Source organism: Antedon mediterranea, chromosome 6 (genome assembly GCF_964355755.1).
Source record: "Antedon mediterranea chromosome 6, ecAntMedi1.1, whole genome shotgun sequence".
Taxonomy (NCBI): Eukaryota; Metazoa; Echinodermata; class Crinoidea; order Comatulida; family Antedonidae; genus Antedon; species Antedon mediterranea.
Genome location: NC_092675.1, coordinates 7,167,633 through 7,187,142, shown reverse-complemented (window position 1 = coordinate 7,187,142; position 19,510 = coordinate 7,167,633). Strand labels below are relative to the sequence as shown.

Sequence of the window (19,510 nt, the reverse complement as noted above, 5' to 3'; positions counted from 1 at the left end):
AGTAGGTGCATTTATGAAATCCATATCAATAATATATCAAATATAATTTAAAAAACAAAATGTTACAGTTTTAATCAATGTGAATCAAATGTAGGCATTGGCTAGGCCTACCTTTTATTTGATTCAAATGACAGTAATCTATTTAGATGTTATATAAAACAAATAATGAATGTTTTATATTCGTGTAATGGTACAAACAATGGTCAAAAATCAAATATATAACCTTTCATTATTCACCTCATGCCATTATTTGTACCATTACACTCATTCATTATTTGTATAATAATGAATACAGAATTCATGTTCAAGTACCTCTATATCATTACATAGAATGCGCATCAGGTCGTTGGGGTCCTCCTCGATGTACAGGTATTTGTAATAACTGTTACAATGGTGGTGTGTGTGATGATAAGAATGGTAGATGTATTTGTCCTCCAGGTTTTATGGGAGACAACTGTATGACTAGTAAGTACAGAAACTACAATAATTGTTACGTTTTATGCACTCTTTTATGCCTAACTGTTATGGTTTACAAAAGTTAATATATTTTGATTCAATTAAATCATTGTTTATAGATATTGTTCAACATCTCATTTAACAACAGGTTGTATGTGGTCTAAGCCGCATATAAAAGTAGAAACAAAATGTTGATCTTAACATTAATTTTGTTTGTTTTTCAGCATGCGGTGGTAATCGTTTTGGACTTAATTGTGAACTTCAGTGTTCATTCAAGACCGATATTGAAGCCCAATGCAAAAGTACACAAATCTGCCTTTCCAATCCATACGGATGTGAATGTTTAGCTGGTTATACTGGTCTGGAATGCTTAACAGGTACTTTAATACTGCATTTTATTAAGATAACACTCACCCCTCCAAAATAAGATTTATGTATATAATCTTTAATTTTAAGAAAACAATACAAAACTTATAGTTCTTATACTGTATTTTAAATTATGTGTGTAAATTATTTATGAAAATGAAATCAATAAAGGTGGGCAATACCTACGAAAAAAAAAGTTTTAGAATACAAAATGATGAACCTATTACCGTATATATCACAGATTTGAAAAAGGAAATATTGAAAATAATAAGTTTTTTAAATTTAAATACGTATTTAAATGATTACAGCTTATGAGTAGACTTTTGGAAGCTTACATTACATTGTAATATATATTTGGTCTTACAGTATAGCGTTGTGAAACAGCAGTTTTTAAACTTACAAAGGGCAAACGACCTGTCCCTTGCATTAGGATAAATCATCATGTAATCATCATCATTCTCATAGTCATTTATTTTTTCTCATAAAAAATTTTTGCAAAAGAAAGTTGAGTCATTGAAAGGTAAATGAATAATTTTAATGTTGCATGACAAATTGAATATTAAATAAATTGCAATCAAATTAACTTTTAGACTGTTCATTTGGAAAGTTTGGAGCAGGTTGTAGTCAAGAATGTCACTGCAACCCTGGAGGATGTAACCAGTATACTGGAGTGTGTACATCAGCTGGATGTGCTGCTGGATGGTCTGGAACTAATTGTCAAGGTACAGTATAGTAAATTGAGACTAAAATTGAAACAATATGTAACGGTAGATTAGAGTGTAAGACTCTCCTCATCTTTACATTTAAAGATGCACTGTATAAAAGAATTTACACTATCTGTCAGTGTTATGTACACAACATCTCTTTGCCAAAATACTGGATGATGTATAACAAGGACATTTACCACAATACTGGTGTCGCAACACAGCAAGATATTTCTTTAGTTACACAATTCTAATTACATGTTAATATTTTTTTCAGGCATAACTGATCTTTATTATTTTTCAGATATAGTTTTGTTTTTCTAAAAATCATACTATTATTACCAGATGTTACTAATCTAGGAATGTTAAGATCTAGTTTCTTTCTGTTTACAGTTCCTGAAGTCTGTCCAGTTGGTTACTTTGGTGGTGACTGTACTTCCATTTGCCATTGTAAGGACAATGTTGCCTGTGATAAGGCGGATGGTACTTGTAGTAATGGAGAATGCGCTGAAGGATACCATACATATAGCAACGCATACTGTGAAGGTAAGTAACGACAGTAATGCGCTGAAAGTTACTGCTGTATATGTATATTAACATCATGGAGAAATAAGTTCTCCGTGGTAACGGATAGTAATGTGAAGGAAAGTAACTGCAGTAATGCTCTGAAAGATACTGTACATAATTAAAACCATGGAGAAATGTATTTTTCCACATAGGCCTAAAGTAGTAAGTAACTTATTAATGGACTGAATGTAGAGAAACATATATATCTTCTAGAAAGTGTTCAACGTAGAGCTACACGTTTTATCCCTAACTTTAAGGGGATATAATTATGCAGAAAGATTAAGAGCTTTAAAACTGCCTACTTTGGTCTGTAGAAGATGTCGTAATGACATGATTGAAACTTTCAAAATTCTAAATGGCTATTATGATAAATCAGTATCTGATTTCCTAAAACTAAATGTATCTAATAGCTAAGCTAGCTAAGAGAGTTTCCCATTTGGATAAAAGAAAAATTTCCTTTAGTAAGCGTATAACCGATAATTGGAATACACTACCTGAACATGTTCTGACAGCAACCTCACTAAACAGTTCTAAAAATAGTCTGGACAAATTCTGGCGGAATCAACCAGTAATATACGATCACAAGTTAAGGATTCAAAATACCAGAATTGGACTAATTGGATCTGGATATAGAGGACTTTAGTCCTGCGTCCAGTATATCACCTAAGTAAACATAAGTAAGTAATTACAGTAATTGTGTACTAGCAAAAACATCATGGACCTGTGACTTTATTTTTCACTGTATTTATTATTACTGTAAAAATAAACTGCTTATTCATTGATGTCGTCAGAGGTTTTACTCAGGCCTATAACTTCACGGCCTTCAACAAAATATTATGAACAACGCGCCTTTTTGTGGTCAGCTCCTGTTCTTTGGAACGCCCTTCAAAACTCAACCTCACACATTTCAACAACTCCACACATTTTTGCCTTTTCATCAAACATTTAATTTTTTGAGCTTTTTCCATTTTCTCATTTTCTCTTGAGTGTTCAGCGCTTAGAGATGCCCTGCATTTTGCGCCATATTTAACTTTATAATTTACGTAAGGGCAAAATTTGGTAAGTCGCGCCTAACTTCTAGAATGTTTACTCGATGGTATATTATTATTATTATTTACATTTATTTACCCAGCGTACCCAAACAGTTAAGAACTGGTTTCCATTGGGGCCCTGCATTTTACGTACAAAAGCAATAGCACACAGTTAATAATGTTTGTATTACAATAAAAATATGGAAAAAAAAAATATATTAAAAAATCAATAAATATACAACAATAACTTCGGATACAATTACAATTTGAGGGCAACGTAGCTCCTCTCGTTTTGAACACAGTAAGGTCTTTATTGTACTTAATGCATTGAATCATACAAATTAGATTTAAAAACATTTACAGACGTCTCGGTTCTCAAGTCGATATGCAAATTGTTCCATATATTTGCCCCACTTACACAAAAACTCGTGAGGTAACTTTCCTTTTTCGCAAAAGGGACCTTCAACTTCATAGTTGTTGACTGCCTCGTTTCACGAGTTTGAGGTAATGGAGTGAATAGGTTTGTCATGCCTGGGGGTGCCAAATTGTTGAGACATTTAAAAACCAGTATGGCTTTTTTATATGTGACTCTTTCGGAAAGTTGGTTCGTACTTTCGGTACTGATTTTAACCACTTGATGTAACCCTATTTACTAATTGAATTGAGTTAGATAATTAGTTATTGACAATTAATACGAATTTAGTTTCAACGATTTGCCCCAAATAGGGGTGTTTTCCGATCGTGGTGTACGCTGTCTAATGGATGTCCATCTTGAAAAATACCCGCACACAATAATAAGAGGATCTCCTCCTACGATAATTGTTTTTGATAGTTAAAAATCGGTTGAACTGCTCGAGTACAGTATTTTGATACAAACGTATTGATTTGTGAGGAATGAAACATTCCAATCTCCCAGTCTCCGAGTATAAATACTTGGTTAAGACAAGTGCTTAATGTATGGGCCCTATCAGATATTGTTGGTCGCCGTTTGAAGCATAATTTTCTTACTGTGAGTGTAGGTACTGTTATTAGTTACAAAAATAAAAACGTCGTAGTAGAGTATTGTTACATGTACTTTACTATTTCAATCAATTTCAACGTAAACATTTATTTTTCATTTCTTTTCTACACTATTACAATAATATAAATTATTTAGGTACATAAATAATGTAGGTAAGTATTGAATTTCAAATAATTCATTTGCCTGAAAGCTCTGCTAACGTTTCTGGCTGTTTTACTTTATGGTTTTGATTTAGCTTTTCGCTTTTTTTTGTATCTCCATTGAGATCCAGCCACTGATACCCACAGCATTGTCATTTTTTCAGTGATTTGCCTTTGGATTTATATATACAATCGAGTTTGAACAATACCATGAAAGCCCCAGTGGTCTAATTGTTAGGACAACTGCATATCAAGCAGACGGTCCGAGTTCGAGTCTCGGTTGGGGCGACTTTTTCTCATTCTTACAGATTTCCTCATCTTTATAGTTTCAAATTAATTAATTAAATTTCAGTATATCACCGCGCGGTTTAGAATTATTGTTATATATATATATAATATATAAACACAACACAACAGGCAAAGAACAGATTAAACAGCCTCTTTATTGTATTTATTTTTTATTAATAAGAATGTGAATCAGGAACATATGGCAACATGTGTGAATTGACTTGCAACTGTGATTCAAATTCTTGTCATCATGACACTGGATGTGATGGTGGATGCATTGAATACTGGTTGCCAAACTCCTGTACTACAGGTAAGTGATGATGAATTGTACTCTTCACAACATTATATAACGTCTTTTAATCTGAACAAAACCTTCTGTTGTAATTATTATAGCGGTAGGCTACTGAAATTAAATTGAGCAAAAACAGACAGGTTAAATGTTTTTTTAATACTGCACTGATTTCTTAGTGCAATGTGCTTGTAAGACCAAGTGCTTATTTATTTATGTTTTAAAGATTATGTTTAGCTTTCTGCAAAAGTATTATAAGGTAAAATTGTTTATGTCATCCTCACCATGCTTTATTTTTCTAAACTTTTTTTTTTAGGAATCGTTTCAACAAGCAATGTTAAAGTAAATCCTGGACAAACAACAACTTTTCAATGTACTGTTTTGGGGGATATCACAGATGTGAATATTACTCTTCAAGCTGATTCTGAATCAGTTGCTGAAACTGAACGTGTACAATCTACAACAAACACCACGGTTTCATTTTCAACAGTAGCAAACACAGGAATTGTGTACATATTTAGTATTTCAAAGGATTTTTTCATTAAACCTCGTGCCCATACAGTTGATCTGTTTAGTAAGGATTTTTTTAAACTTTTCATTGATTATAATAACACATTTAAATGTATCATTTTACTGGATGGTTTTATATCACATGCCAGGTATTATTCTTTTCAACACTATTGTTGCTATTAAACAATTTGAGAATTGTGTGCAACACAGTAGCCTAATAATTAGACACAAGAATTGAGTATAGATTTACTATTTCAACTTCTCGTACTCATACAGTTGATCTGTTTAGTAAGGATTTATTTTATATTACATTAATCATAATGCTATTTGATTGGTTAATATATTTCAACACCAATTTTGCAGTGATTTAGTATAGGATATAAAGAAAGTGAACAGATTGTGATACTATGTTTTTTCTCTAGGTTTACCGGCATATACCGGAGAACCAAGTGTGACATCAGTCACAGGCTCATCAGTGGAATTGTCATGGCGTGAGTGGGATCAAGAACAAGGTGATTCTGGTGATGGGCCTATTGTAGGATATATTGTGTATTATTACTATGACTCAACTTGGAGTGAAATACCACAAGTCAGCCAACCTTCAGCAACAGTTACTGGTTTAGATTATGAACAGGGTTATTCCTTTGTTGTAGCAGCTGTAAGGGAAGGTGGAGGAGGCAAAGGTTCACTGGGAAGTCAAAGTATATCTGCCAGAACACTTTGTGGAGGTAAATAAATCGGGTTTTTTTTAAATAGTAAACAAAAAAAAATTTATATTTTGAAATAATAAGTTGAGTAAATGTAATGACTTAATTTATTTACGTTCGATTGCGAGCAACAGAATTAAGTGGCATTTATTATTTTGATTCATTGTTTTTATATTATTTTATTTGTTTAGTTGTAAGTTGAATAGACGTAGGACCTCGCCAGATTTTGTATCCCAAATTGTGGGATAACAATACAATTTTTGGAAATAATGTTATATATATATATGAAATGTATTGCTGTACTCCATCGTTTGGAAATCAAAGTATAACGTGGATAATTGTTTCTTGATGAATTGATATTTAGTAATTGAAATTTATGTTGTGTTTTTATTGCTTTATTTACATGGTTTTGTATTATATTATTTTAGAACCATCACCACCAGATGTCAGTACAATTCGCAGTCTCGAGAAGCCAAAACAAATTGAAATGTCATGGAAACCTCTAACAGTATGTATCTATACAAGGAAAAAGAATAATATGTTAATGTTAATTAACATCCATAAATATACTGACTGACTTTTCAAGTATTCATTTATCTATATGAGCTGAATGTTTTAACTTTGAATGACAACAATAATACACTGTCCATGTCATGTTGCAAATATATATCAGTATTTCACACGACCTAAACTGTATTGACTAATAAGGCTTAATTGAAAGATTTTAATTCGTTGCATAAACTAGAGCTTTGTATTTTGTTTATTTCTTAGATTGATGAGGCAAAGTGTTCCACTGGCATAGTGTCTTACACAGTGTCTTATAGACCTTCAGATGAGTCTTTATCAACAAATCTCACCACTGAAACATTAGCGTACACATTACAAGATCTTGAAACATACACAGAATACACCATATCTGTAATGGCAACAAACAAAGACTTTGTTGGTGTACCAACAATAACAATTGAATATTCACCTGAGGAAAGTAAGTTTTCTCTGTATACAGTCTGGTTTCTTTTTATAACTTAATTTAAGTTAATCGAACATGTGATGATATAAAAGTAATAACTAATTTTTGCATCTTGGAATCTCAAGTAAGCCGTGGGTTTTGCACAAATGTGATAGTAATATTGATACTACTATGAAGTACCAGTCTACCGGAATATTGTTGTTAATTTAGAAAAACGTGAGGGTTAGCCCTTGGTATCAACACAAGCCTTAGGTTCAAACACCCAGAGTCGTTTAAAAGTCGTGGGTTTGAGTCTATATTTAAGAACGTGTGTGTCTACTAAATATTTGATACAACATGTCAAACAACAATAGTCCACACACACACACATAAAGTTGAAATTAATATTCATGTCCGTGGCTAATCATCGATTTTTCTCTTTCCTATTCATCAAATTCAAACTTTCTCAACACATTCTGAATGATTGTACTGTGATGTGCATTAACATCTTTATTATAAATCTAGTACACCAGGCTAGAAGAATATATAGGACATACATACTTAAATGTTCTTTCTATTCTACTTTTTCTGTTGCTGTTTTCTTTTTATTAGGTTAGTCAGTTTTTATGTAATTTGAAATGGATATACTTGTATCACCTTTCAGAACCTCCAGCTCCAGAAGTCAAAGCAACTCACAAACAATCGTATCTCGTAGTATCTGTATGGCTGTCTCCTTCGGTTACCCGCAATCTCTATGGAAACATGATTCAATATGATGTCAGATATAGTTCAGATGACGAATGGGGTATTCAACAAATTATTTTAAATGAAGGTGAAGACAATATTGAAGGCTATAGGATACCAAATTTAGACACAGGAAATTACCAAGTTAGTGTAAGTACGGTTCACAATAAGTAATAATTTTTGTACTCGCAAATTAATGATGTAATAATACAATATAACTTACAGTAGTTGATAAAGGTTTAAACTTTCTTTCCGGGCTTGAGTATATCTTGTAGCATTTATCCAGAAGCTGTACTGTATTGTTTTTCATACATTAGTTTTCCTGCTTTTAAAGTGGAATTGTATGAACCATGCTGTTTTGTTTACAATATGTTATTGCATTTATACCGATGCTTATTATTAATCAGGCTAGAGTTGTCAATGGCGCTGGAGTTGGAAATTGGAGTTTCTCGACAACTGCTGTTAAAGCACCAGTTAATGGTATTAAATATAACATTTTGATTAGGCCTATTTTATAAATGCATAGATCAGGATTATTTTACAAACAATTTTTAATACTGTACATATTCATATGTATTGCTTATTCAAAATTTGCTTACCAAAACTAGCTGTTGTCATGGTGATATTCATACTGTTTACAATTACAGATAGGCCTAAGTCTGGCTCGAACTCGGTAATAGTTGGTGCTGTTATTGGTATTCTATTTATCCTTTTTATTGCTGCTATTTTGATTTTCTGCATTATTCGGTAAGGATTGTTGTATAGAATAATAATTAGCTACACTTTTTGCTCTTTTTTATAATAATATATCTTATAATGTTTATAATTATATATAATTACACAAAACACTGTAGATATTGTATGGCTATACATATTTTGAGATATAGTTCATTAATTGTAAACCAGTAAACTAACTAACTTACTGAAGAAAGGCCCATAATAATATATACGCAAGAACCCCAAGAACTTTCTGATTTTTATTATCATTTACTTGCACACGTCTTACCAACCACGCTGTCGGTATTTTCTTTTGTTTTCTATCTATCTATGGCACGCCAAAACGGCCTTTTACACACTATACAATAGCACCCTCATTATTCTTTTGTTGTTCTTCAAAACACTAACGTTTCAAAACAGTTTCGTCAAGCTTTCAGCTAGACTTCGTCAATTGTTGTGTGTTGTTACAATGCCACTGGCTAGATCTTGTTGGTGTGTAACCTAGGAGACCAGTCATCGTTTACAATTAATGAAATATCTCAATACTAATCGAATCCAAAGTAAAATGTTTTGACTATATATATTTGGTTGACTTGTACGAAATAGTATCATTGGTCTACTGATATTGATTGATAGTGAAAACATTTTTTATAATATGAATTTGAAAGTTTTTACTGTATGATTATAATATTTCCTAAAATTGTTATAATTTTTTTGTATCATCTCAAATCAGAATGACATTTTTAATTTCAGAATTCGCAAACGGTCTTCTAAAAAAGAAGATACATATATGCAATACGCAAGAAAGAGAAATGATTCAAAAAATGATATTTCAGGTACAGGCAACAATGAATAATTGCATATTCATAGGATCATAAGGCCTAATAATAAAATAGAATCCATTCTTTTACCCCGGGACAGTCCTGTTCAGGGACACTCCTACTAAAAGTACACATTCATGAAACGAATAAGGGGCAAAACACGTTTTAACACTTTACGGCTTAAGATGTTGACTTTGCTAGTTCCCGAATGTGTCACTGTAATAACTGTTTTTTATTATTATTGTATAGCAAGATTCAACATAGGTTCACTTCTGTTGCAGTTTTAGAAGCTCCTTTTGTTTTATTTTGCAAAGCTTCTGTCTTATTGTATTATGATCACACAAGTAATTCCCAGATCTACTAATTATGTTCTATTTTTATATCTAACTGATATTTATTAAATGTTACCTTTTTAAAAATCACACTTCACTCTTAAAATAGCATTCTTGTTATGGCCATGGGTAGTTGAAACAGACGTGGTATAAAGATAAAGACAGTACTGTAGAATAATCGACAACAATATTTCAACTTTAGTGACAATCACATCACGTCTGCACATTCACTTTATTTATATTATATGACAGAAAATAGCCAATCCTACGAATGTTTAAGAAAACCTATTGAAGACTCAATGTATGAAGCTATTGAATTGGAAGCTAGGAACTTATCATTTATTCCCGAAGTATCTGAAAACTTTGACGAAAGATTGTATGAGAACGTTAAAACCATGCAACCAATTTGCATAAATGATCTCCCAGATTTTGTTGCGAAGAAGCGATTGAATCTACTGGATGGTCTTCTAAAAGAATATGGGGTATGTTGGATTTTTTTACAAGATTTTAATACTATAAACTTATTTATTATCAGTATAGTAACCTATATATGTATCTTCTGTTTATTTAGTTCTGGTTGTTTTATTTTAATAGACTCTTCCAAAAGGACAGACTCATCCATGGGAAGTAGCTTCACAACCATCAAACAGCTCAAAGAATCGATTTAAAAACATCTTTGCCTGTAAGTATATATTTTTTAGCAATTTTTTACTGCTACTGTACGTAGTGTGTTGGTTGGGAAAGGAGGAATGGGATGGCTAATTCCAGGGAAAGGAAAATCTACCAGAGATACAGTATATTACTCTTGTAAACATCTACTTTTGTTGAACTTTTTACTTAAAGATGATCACTCGAGAGTCACTCTTGAAGGAAATGGCACAGAATCTGGATACATTAACGCTTGTTATGTACATGTAAGTAATGCCTTACAAACACTCTTTTTCCAGAGTAAGGGCTTCAGTAAACTTTTCAATTTCTTCGCTTGTAATGTCCAAGATAAAGCATGCTGAACATAATGTAGACCATGTTCAATTGCTTATCTTTGTCGAAAGGTTCCAATATATTATAACCATTAATATACCAGAATGTCCTTCCTCTGTCAGTATATTGTAACTGTATTAACCATTATAATTTTTTATTTTTCTAGGGATACAAGCGGAATAATGTTTACATTGCAAGTCAGGGTAAGTTTTAAAATATGATTAAAATTACTATTATTCATTATAAATATATATTTTGCTTTTATATATCATAATTAATTAAAAAACATTTTGAATTCTTAATTTTATCTTAATCTTATATTGTTGTTGCATGCAATGTGGATTATTCAAACATACACTGGAGCCTATATCAATTAACCAGTATTGCTATTTGTGCTATTTCATTTCAGGACCAAATAAGGTTTCGTTGACTGACTTTTGGCGTATGATTTGGCAAGAGAATATCGAAAATATTGTGATGTTGAGTAATATTGAATCGGATAAGGTAATTCTCTCATCTGATTGAAGATCGATTATGTTTTTGTTTTTTAGTTGCTATGAATCAAGTATAGTAAAATACTTTTAGGCCTATTTAATGAAAATTATTAATTAATTTATAAAATAAAATACAAAATAAAAGACACTGAGTCACCAAAGTAAATGCGTTATTCTGCTACAATGGTTTGTGATTAAACAACAATTCAGAAATCAGTAAATACTCTTAGTCAATCATTAATTACATCTAATCTATCAACATATGTATGTAAAATCATTACTTTCAGAAAGTCTGTGAGAAATATTGGCAGGATAACATGGGTCCTGTAGCTGAGTATGGAGAATTTAACGTTCTTCTAGATGCCATTGAAGGCTATGCAGACCACAAGATTCGGTACTTGAAAGTTTGGAAAGACGTATGTATCGTAACGATATTGTATACTAATCATACTGATCTTATGATTAAAATGGTAATTTACCAGAATAAATCATAAGTCAATTAATATATGTTTTTAAATAGTACAAGCCTCTAATGATCAAGTATTTCATTATTATTATTATTTCATTAAGTAAATTAGGGCTTGTCTACTGGGATAAACTACGTGGCGTTGTATTCGTATTTTTATTTATGTTTTTCTAATCCTATTATATGTTGGGACTTAAATCTATATATTTATCTTTGTAATCAAATAAACAGTTCTATAGATTTTATTTGTATATCTGTAATTTTGTCTGATTATACATGTATATAGTTTGTAATGAAGTCTGCTGATTTACCGTATATAAACGATGTCCAAAGATCTAAGAATATATTACAAGGTTCAGGCATAAACTCTATTATGTATTTCTATTCAGGAAGTTGACTACAGATGCATCAAGCAATTTCATTTCACAACTTGGCCAGATATGGGCGTGCCACCTTCTGCGAATGCTGTACTAAGATTTATCAAAGAGGTAAAGTGCAGTGCCACGGATGCTCCAGCTCCTCTCTTGGTTCATTGCAGGTACTTATTTTATTAATAACAAGTTGCACTTGCATGATAAATATATATATTATAACATTTAAAACATCAAAGAAAATCCTATACCAATTAAACCCCTTTTCCTTACATTCATTTTACAAGGCTTTTATGAAAAAAAAATATACTAAAAAACTATAAATCAATGTGCGAGAAACAGAATTGTATAACCATCCTCCTGAACTAATTTTTTAAATATTTAGTGCCGGTGTTGGAAGCACAGGAACATTTATTGCTATCAACAGTATGATGGAAATGGTTAATAAAGAACAAAAGGTTGACGTTTACAACTATGTACGTAAACTAAGAGACCAACGAATCAACATGGTGTACACACCTGTAAGTTTAAAATAATTTTAGAAATAGTAGTGATACACAATCTTCCTATTACATGTTTTAAAAGTAAACTTAGTGTAATGAAATACAGGTCGTAGTCAACTAAATCATGCTTTGTAGCTTTTTCAGTTAATAAAGCAAATGTTAATAAAACATAATACATATATTATTATACATTAACGTAGATTTATATTATGTGTAGACCCACGTAATTTATAATAAACAACAAAAGACATACACATCTATTTTCTACTTTTTGTTGTTGTAAACATTTTTAGTGAAATGAAACACTATAGTAGTAGTAGATAAAAATCAAACACATTGTTTAATACGTTATTATCATATTATTATCATTATTTTCAGGATCAATATGTGTTTATCTATGATGTCCTATTGGAATACAGCTTTTGTGAGGATACTGCTATGAATGCAAGTAATTTCCAAGAACGTCACTCTGAATTAAAGCGTATTAATCCGCAGACCAATACGTCTTATTTGAATAAGGAGTTTGAGGTTGGTTGAATAATAAGTCAATGTAATGTTTCAATTCAATTCAAGTTAACATTTATTTCTTTCAAAAAAAGAACATTTCTTTTAATTTACAAATATTTTATGAGAAAAACAGATTGGAAAAGAAAGAAGTGTCTTAAAAAATGGTAATATATTTTTTTGAGTTTTGAAAGTGGCAAGGTCCCAAAAAGTAAAATCAAAAGAAAAAACCAAGATAAACTTGTGTTTGGCAAGCCAGAAACTTGTGTTTATAAAGTGTTATTTTTTCAGATTCTACAACTTGTGACTCCTCATCCTGCAATGGATCACTGTAAAACGGCACTATTACCAGAGAACGAAAACAAGAATCGTTTCTCTGACGTTGTACCAAGTAAGTATATTTCGGAGAAAATCATACCAAACTGACTCTCTACTGTATAGCTTGTGTAGTATTATACAAATTCCTAAATGTCATATGCCTGGTTTCCAAATAAAGGTAAGTTTCCTGTAGTAATGTTCAATTTTAAAAACGATATCAGCATTTTTTCGACCTAAATGAGAAATTCCATTATGCTTTTTCCAAACCAATAGGCATAAAGGCCAATTTACACAGACGAGTGGTAACGATAATAAAACTGTAGAATCTATTTTATTCCCTATGACCATTTACACACAACGCAGGGCGGAAACCGCCCGTACAGATTCTACGTGGACAAACTACGCAGTTTTCCGCTTACCGGTACCGCTCGTCTGTGTAAATTGGCCTTAACGATGTGGGGTCTTTTTTTTCTAGTTGATCGTTATCGTCCATATTTGCTGACACAGAGTTCTACTGGAGGAAATGCATATATCAATGCGTCTTTTGTCAATGTAAGAAAACATATAAAATTAATATAGTTAATACAGATCTACAGCACAAAGTGATACATAGAATAAAAAAGCATCTACTTATTAAAATTGCAGGGTTACAAGAAGAACAATAAGTTTATAGCAACTCAGATGCCTTTACCTAACACTGTTGAAGATATGTGGCGTTTGCTATTTGACTGGAACGTTCGTTCTGTTGTCATGCTCAATGAAATGGATTTAAATGATCCGGTAAGAATTTTGAATATTTTCTCAATATTATGTTCTCCTAATAACCCATGTTTTACTATAGCCTAGTGGCTGCTGCTTATATATAACAACTACTAAAAAATGACCACGAGGACGTCAAGCAACATCATGGGCAAATGAAATGGATTGGATCATGATTGGTAGAAGTATCATCATCAGCTCTCTGGACAGAGAATGTTGGCGTGAAAAAGTGGCGAACACTGCAGCATTCGCGATTCGCGACACCAGACTTATAAGCATGTTTTCAAATTTGTTCAATAGATTATTATCTCAACTAATTAAATTATTCATATTTATAATTCATTTATAGTCTTATGCTAAGTATTGGATGGATGAAGAAGGTGCTACTGAACAATATGGTCATTTAGTTGTTACTTTAACATCAAATCAATCAAAAGGAGCAATTACTATTAGAGAATTCAGCATCACTAACAATTACAAGCCGGTAAGCCATTTGATATGTGTTTATACTTGTTAACTTCAATTCCATTACTTTTGGTAAAGTTTAATCTTAATGATAGGTTAAACTATACACAAATTAAATGCTATAATACTTGTTTCTACAACTATGGTTCAGGATGATATGTCTACAGTATCGATGTATCAAGTACATGGATGGCCAACTAGCCAAGACATTCCAGAAAATCCCATAAACTTATTAGAGGTGCTGGAGCTGGTTGATAAGAACCAACATGAATATCATCATGGCAGTCATCCAATAGCTGTTCATTGCAGGTAAGACCTCCATTATTGATCTTCTCACAAACTATACAAGGCGCAGTATTTCATCATACACAACATTTAGTTGTATGTTAACAATATAACATTGGTGTATACCAATAATGCACCTTTTTCACTTTACACATTGAAATTAGTTTAGTAGCTGTTTATTGCAGGTATGACCTCCATTATTGATCTTCTCACAAACTTTACAAGGCGCAGTATTTAATCATACAAAACATTTAGTTGTATGTGAACAATATAACGTTGATGTATACCAATAATGCACCTTTTTTACTTTACACATTGAAATTAATTTAGTTTGTGTCTTTTTTCTTGTTTGTAGCAATGGTGTTGGTAGAACCGGAATCTTCTGCACAATAATAGAAATTGTTGAAAGCATGAAATTGGAAAATATCATTGATGTCTTTCAAACGGTTAAAAAAATGCGGACAAAGAGACCAGGTTTAGTACAAAATATTGTAAGTTTATTTTATTTTATTTTAAACCGTCCTCACAAACTGAAAATGTCTCGTTCAATGCATTTAGCACGCCTACGAATTTTGGAGGCTTAAGAAAATGGTGGTAGTTTCGAGTATTCTCACTAGGTCCAGTTTCAGTAGTGTTTCGAGGCAGCGACGTATTTTTCTGATTTAATTACCAAACAGGTTTAAACAATTTATAGACTGAAGTTTCATCCTTTGTCATTAGTTTAAATTCCTCCATGGTCATTTTATATTTCGTTTGCTAATGGTGTCTATACTAGTTTTCCCTTATAGGCCTAATATATTAATATTCTTTCTTTTTTTAATATAATACATATTGCTGTACTTTGTTGTTGTAATGCTCAATACAAACTAATTACAATATATTGCTGTATATAGTGTTAAACTAAATATATAGTGATATGATATTATTAAGATATTTTAGAAATACCATTTACAAAAATATTGTTTTCATTATCAGGATATTCATTCATTATTTCGATTTTATTATGCTTTTTTCAGGACCAGTACAGTTTTTGCTATGAGATTATTTCAGCATACATTGGACACTGTCATTTGTATGAAAATCCAACTGTTTATAAGAAATAAGTGTTGAAGGTTGTTTTTTACTTGGCAAAATAGTTGTTAGAACGATAGTAAATAGGTATACTTACAGAACATGCCTATTAAAAAAGAATTGTATTCTTTAAATGACCTTATTATAATATATACTATTCGTGCTACTATGAATTTATATATAGATTCGTGTTACTATGACTTTATACCATTCGTGTTATTATAAATGTATATGTACCATTTGTATTATTACTTTATACGCTATTCGTGTTATTATGACTTTATACACCATTCATATTATTATGGATGACTTTATATGTACCATTTGTATTATGACTTTATACGCTATTCGTGTTATTGACTTTATACAGCATTCGTGTTATTATGACTTTATATATCATTTGTGTCATTATGACTTTATATATCATTCGTGTTATTTTGACTTTATATATCATTTGTGTCATTATGACTTTATATATCATTCGTGTTATTATGACTTTATATAGCATTCCTGTTATTATGACTTTATATTACATAGCCTATATAAATACGCGAACGTGATTGGTTGAAACTGCATCACATGACTACCGCTGCGAGGATCGTAAATCGTATATATCCTCGAGAACGATGATATTGACTGTGTAATTTTCGCGTAATAATCGTGTCCCCTGTCATTAATCATATAAATTCTCGAGTACGATGATATTGACTGTGTAATTTTCGTGTGCAACACTCGAGTTTGCCGATAAATAAACAAAAGTCATCTACTCGATCTTGAACTCGGGTGGAATTGTCACTCCATCGCAAGACAACGTTTCACCCGCTGGGCCACGGAATTTGCTTGAAGAAATTAATCTTCTAAACTATTTAAGCTATCCATACATAGCGCCCTCATTTGTTATAAGTCCACCCTAAATGTGATGAAACACCGTTTGTGATTGGTCAATACTCACGGTAGTAACCTAGTAACTAGTACGCGCTGAACATCCGGTGATTCGGCTCCTCGAAGATCGAGAGAAGACGAATTGTTTATTCGGCCTACCTGATTATAATATTATTATTAATAGGCTTATTGATGGAAATTCTTCTGTTAATTTAAACGACCTAGGCCTAAGTGAATATTTTATTGCCAAGGAATCATTAATTAGTAATTATCTGTATATTATTCTTCGCAAGGTAAGGTGTCTAGGCAGGCTTGTTTTAAATACAATACAAATACTATAGGAGGCCTAGCCTAGCTTCACCCAACCCAGCAGACTTGTTCTTGGCTATATAATATAACAGATATTGCCTTTTATATCGGTTAAATATAAGATTTGACATCCCCTCGGGAATGATATTAAGTTCTCGGGGAATATATATTTCCCTCAGCTGGCGCTTCGGGAAATATATATTCCCTCGAACTTAATATCATTCCCTCGGGGATGTCAAATCTTATATTTAACCTCTAAGCAGTCAATATCTGTATAATATACCATTCGTGATATTATTACTTTATATATCATTTGTGTTATTATGACTTTATATACCATTCGTGTTATTATGACTTTATACACCATTCGTAATATTATGAATTTTTATATAACACCTAAATAAATTCCTGTCATTTGATTGAACGACTGTGGGTCACATGGCGTTCAATAGTACGCACTATTAAACGATCGTTTAATAGTACTTTTTGAAACATTTTTGTGTACGAAAAAAAAAACGTCTCGCGGATGAAAAAAAATCTAGTACACAAATTATCCTATTATATGGCTCTGTACTGTGAAATACAACAGCGCCACCTGTCGTCTGGCCTCAGTTTCGTTTTTCTTTTAAACATTTTGTGTACGAAAAAAAAACGTTTCGCGGATGAAAAAAAAATCTAGTACACAATATTTTATTTATTTTATTTATTTATTTGGAATTACACCTTTAGATTGGTGGCACACTTAGCACAAAGGTGCATCCTTCACAATATAAAATATAACAATTAACAGAAAAGTAAAAAAGTAAAAAAAGTAAAAAAAAACACATACCCTATGATATGGCTCTGTACTGTGAAATACAACAGCGCCACCTGTCGTCTGGTCTCAGTTTCATTTGTAAACACCACCGCGCGCGAGATATGCAACAGCAGCAGATATTTGTGTATGATTTGGACATTATGTATTATTTTCATTCAAAAAGGCATTTAAATTAGCTTTAGATCGTTTTTAGGATTTTGATTAATTAATGGGGACATCCCTACAAGACGTGGAATTGTTGGAAAAACCATAATTAGCTTAGATAAGTTCCAATTGTCTGTCGAAGTTTTGCCTTTCAGCCAAGCTAGTACTAGCCCTAGGCTACTAGGTCTAGCCTAGGCCATGCTAGTATTAGGCTAGGCCTAGCCTAGGCGTTTTAGCCTTGCTAGGCCTAGGATTGTTTGGTCGTTTGTTGACATAATTAACACAAAAGTAGGTGTGTTTACGAAATCCATATGAATATAACATTTAATATAAAATTATTAAAAACCAAATGTTACTGTTTTTAATCAATGTGAATGAAATGTAGTAGTCTAGTAGGCTTTGGCTAGGGCTACCTTTTATTTGATTCAAATTACAAGAATTTATTTAGATATTATATAAAACAAATAATGAATGTTTTGTATTCGTGTAATGGTACAAATAATGGCACTTGGTGAATGATTAAAGGTTATATTTCAACTCGGCTCATCGCCTCGTTGAAATATAACCTTTCATCATTCACCTCGTGCCATTATTTGTACCATTAGGCCTACACTCATAAACATTCATTATTTGTATAATATAGCATTCGTGATATTATGACTATATATAGCATTCGTGTTATTATTACTTTATATACCATTCGTGTTATTATGACTTTATATATCATTCGTGTTATTATGACTTTATACACCATTCGTATTATTACGACTTTATATACCATTCGTGATATTATGACTTTATATACCATTCGTGATATTATGACTTTATATACCATTCGTGTTATTATTACTTTATATATCATTCATTTTATTATGACTTTATATATCATTCGTGTTATTATGACTTTATATACCATTCGTGTTATTATGACGTTATACTATTCGTGTTATTATGACTTTAGGCCTATATGCTCTTCATTTAGACATTTTTATTCGTTTTTGGAAAATATATCTTTCTTATATACTTACTTATATTAATGGTGCAACGGTTGAATATCGAAAAAATACCATTATATTGCACATTTTTATGTATTTTAATTGCACATAATTAATAAATAATGCACTGGCAAATACTTTATTTTTAAAAGTGTGTTTATTTGTACAGTAGGCCTACCCCTCCTAAATCTGTTTTTTCTTACCGTGATATAAATTTCGAATGAATGAATTTCGAAAATTGGACCTAATTTATAGACTTGGGTGTCTTGAATAGAGTCAATGCACTGTAAACGCCTTCACATGTTTACAGTATTTCAAAACATTCACTTTGTTTTGTCGAGAGGAAAACACAAATCTAATGTTGTATTTTCATGAATACACGCCCTCCCTTCCCCTCGTGATATTCTTATGGATATTAGCCTATAACGCACCAGCAGCACAACTTGTTTTGAAGTTATAATACTGGTACGACAGATTATCAAGCCACGAAGTATAGAAAAGACG

The 19,510-nt window shown here is 31.7% G+C and overlaps 1 protein-coding gene across 1 annotated transcript; it reads left to right on the top strand.

Moving 5' to 3' along the window:
- The first annotated feature begins 458 nt into the window (after positions 1 to 458).
- On the top strand, positions 459 to 16,162 carry LOC140051944 (uncharacterized). Its single transcript, XM_072097297.1, has 29 exons — positions 459 to 465; positions 681 to 833; positions 1,413 to 1,544; positions 1,920 to 2,072; positions 4,755 to 4,883; positions 5,179 to 5,436; positions 5,795 to 6,100; positions 6,508 to 6,587; positions 6,851 to 7,064; positions 7,693 to 7,922; positions 8,180 to 8,252; positions 8,420 to 8,519; positions 9,243 to 9,325; positions 9,895 to 10,124; positions 10,237 to 10,324; positions 10,486 to 10,556; positions 10,790 to 10,826; positions 11,033 to 11,127; positions 11,405 to 11,533; positions 11,973 to 12,121; positions 12,340 to 12,475; positions 12,836 to 12,985; positions 13,253 to 13,352; positions 13,755 to 13,831; positions 13,925 to 14,059; positions 14,388 to 14,522; positions 14,655 to 14,812; positions 15,144 to 15,279; positions 15,805 to 16,162. Exons 1-29 carry the CDS (start codon positions 459 to 461, stop codon positions 15,889 to 15,891), a joined length of 3,831 nt encoding a protein of 1,276 aa, XP_071953398.1. The 3' UTR covers positions 15,892 to 16,162.
- The last annotated feature ends 3,348 nt before the right edge of the window (positions 16,163 to 19,510 follow it).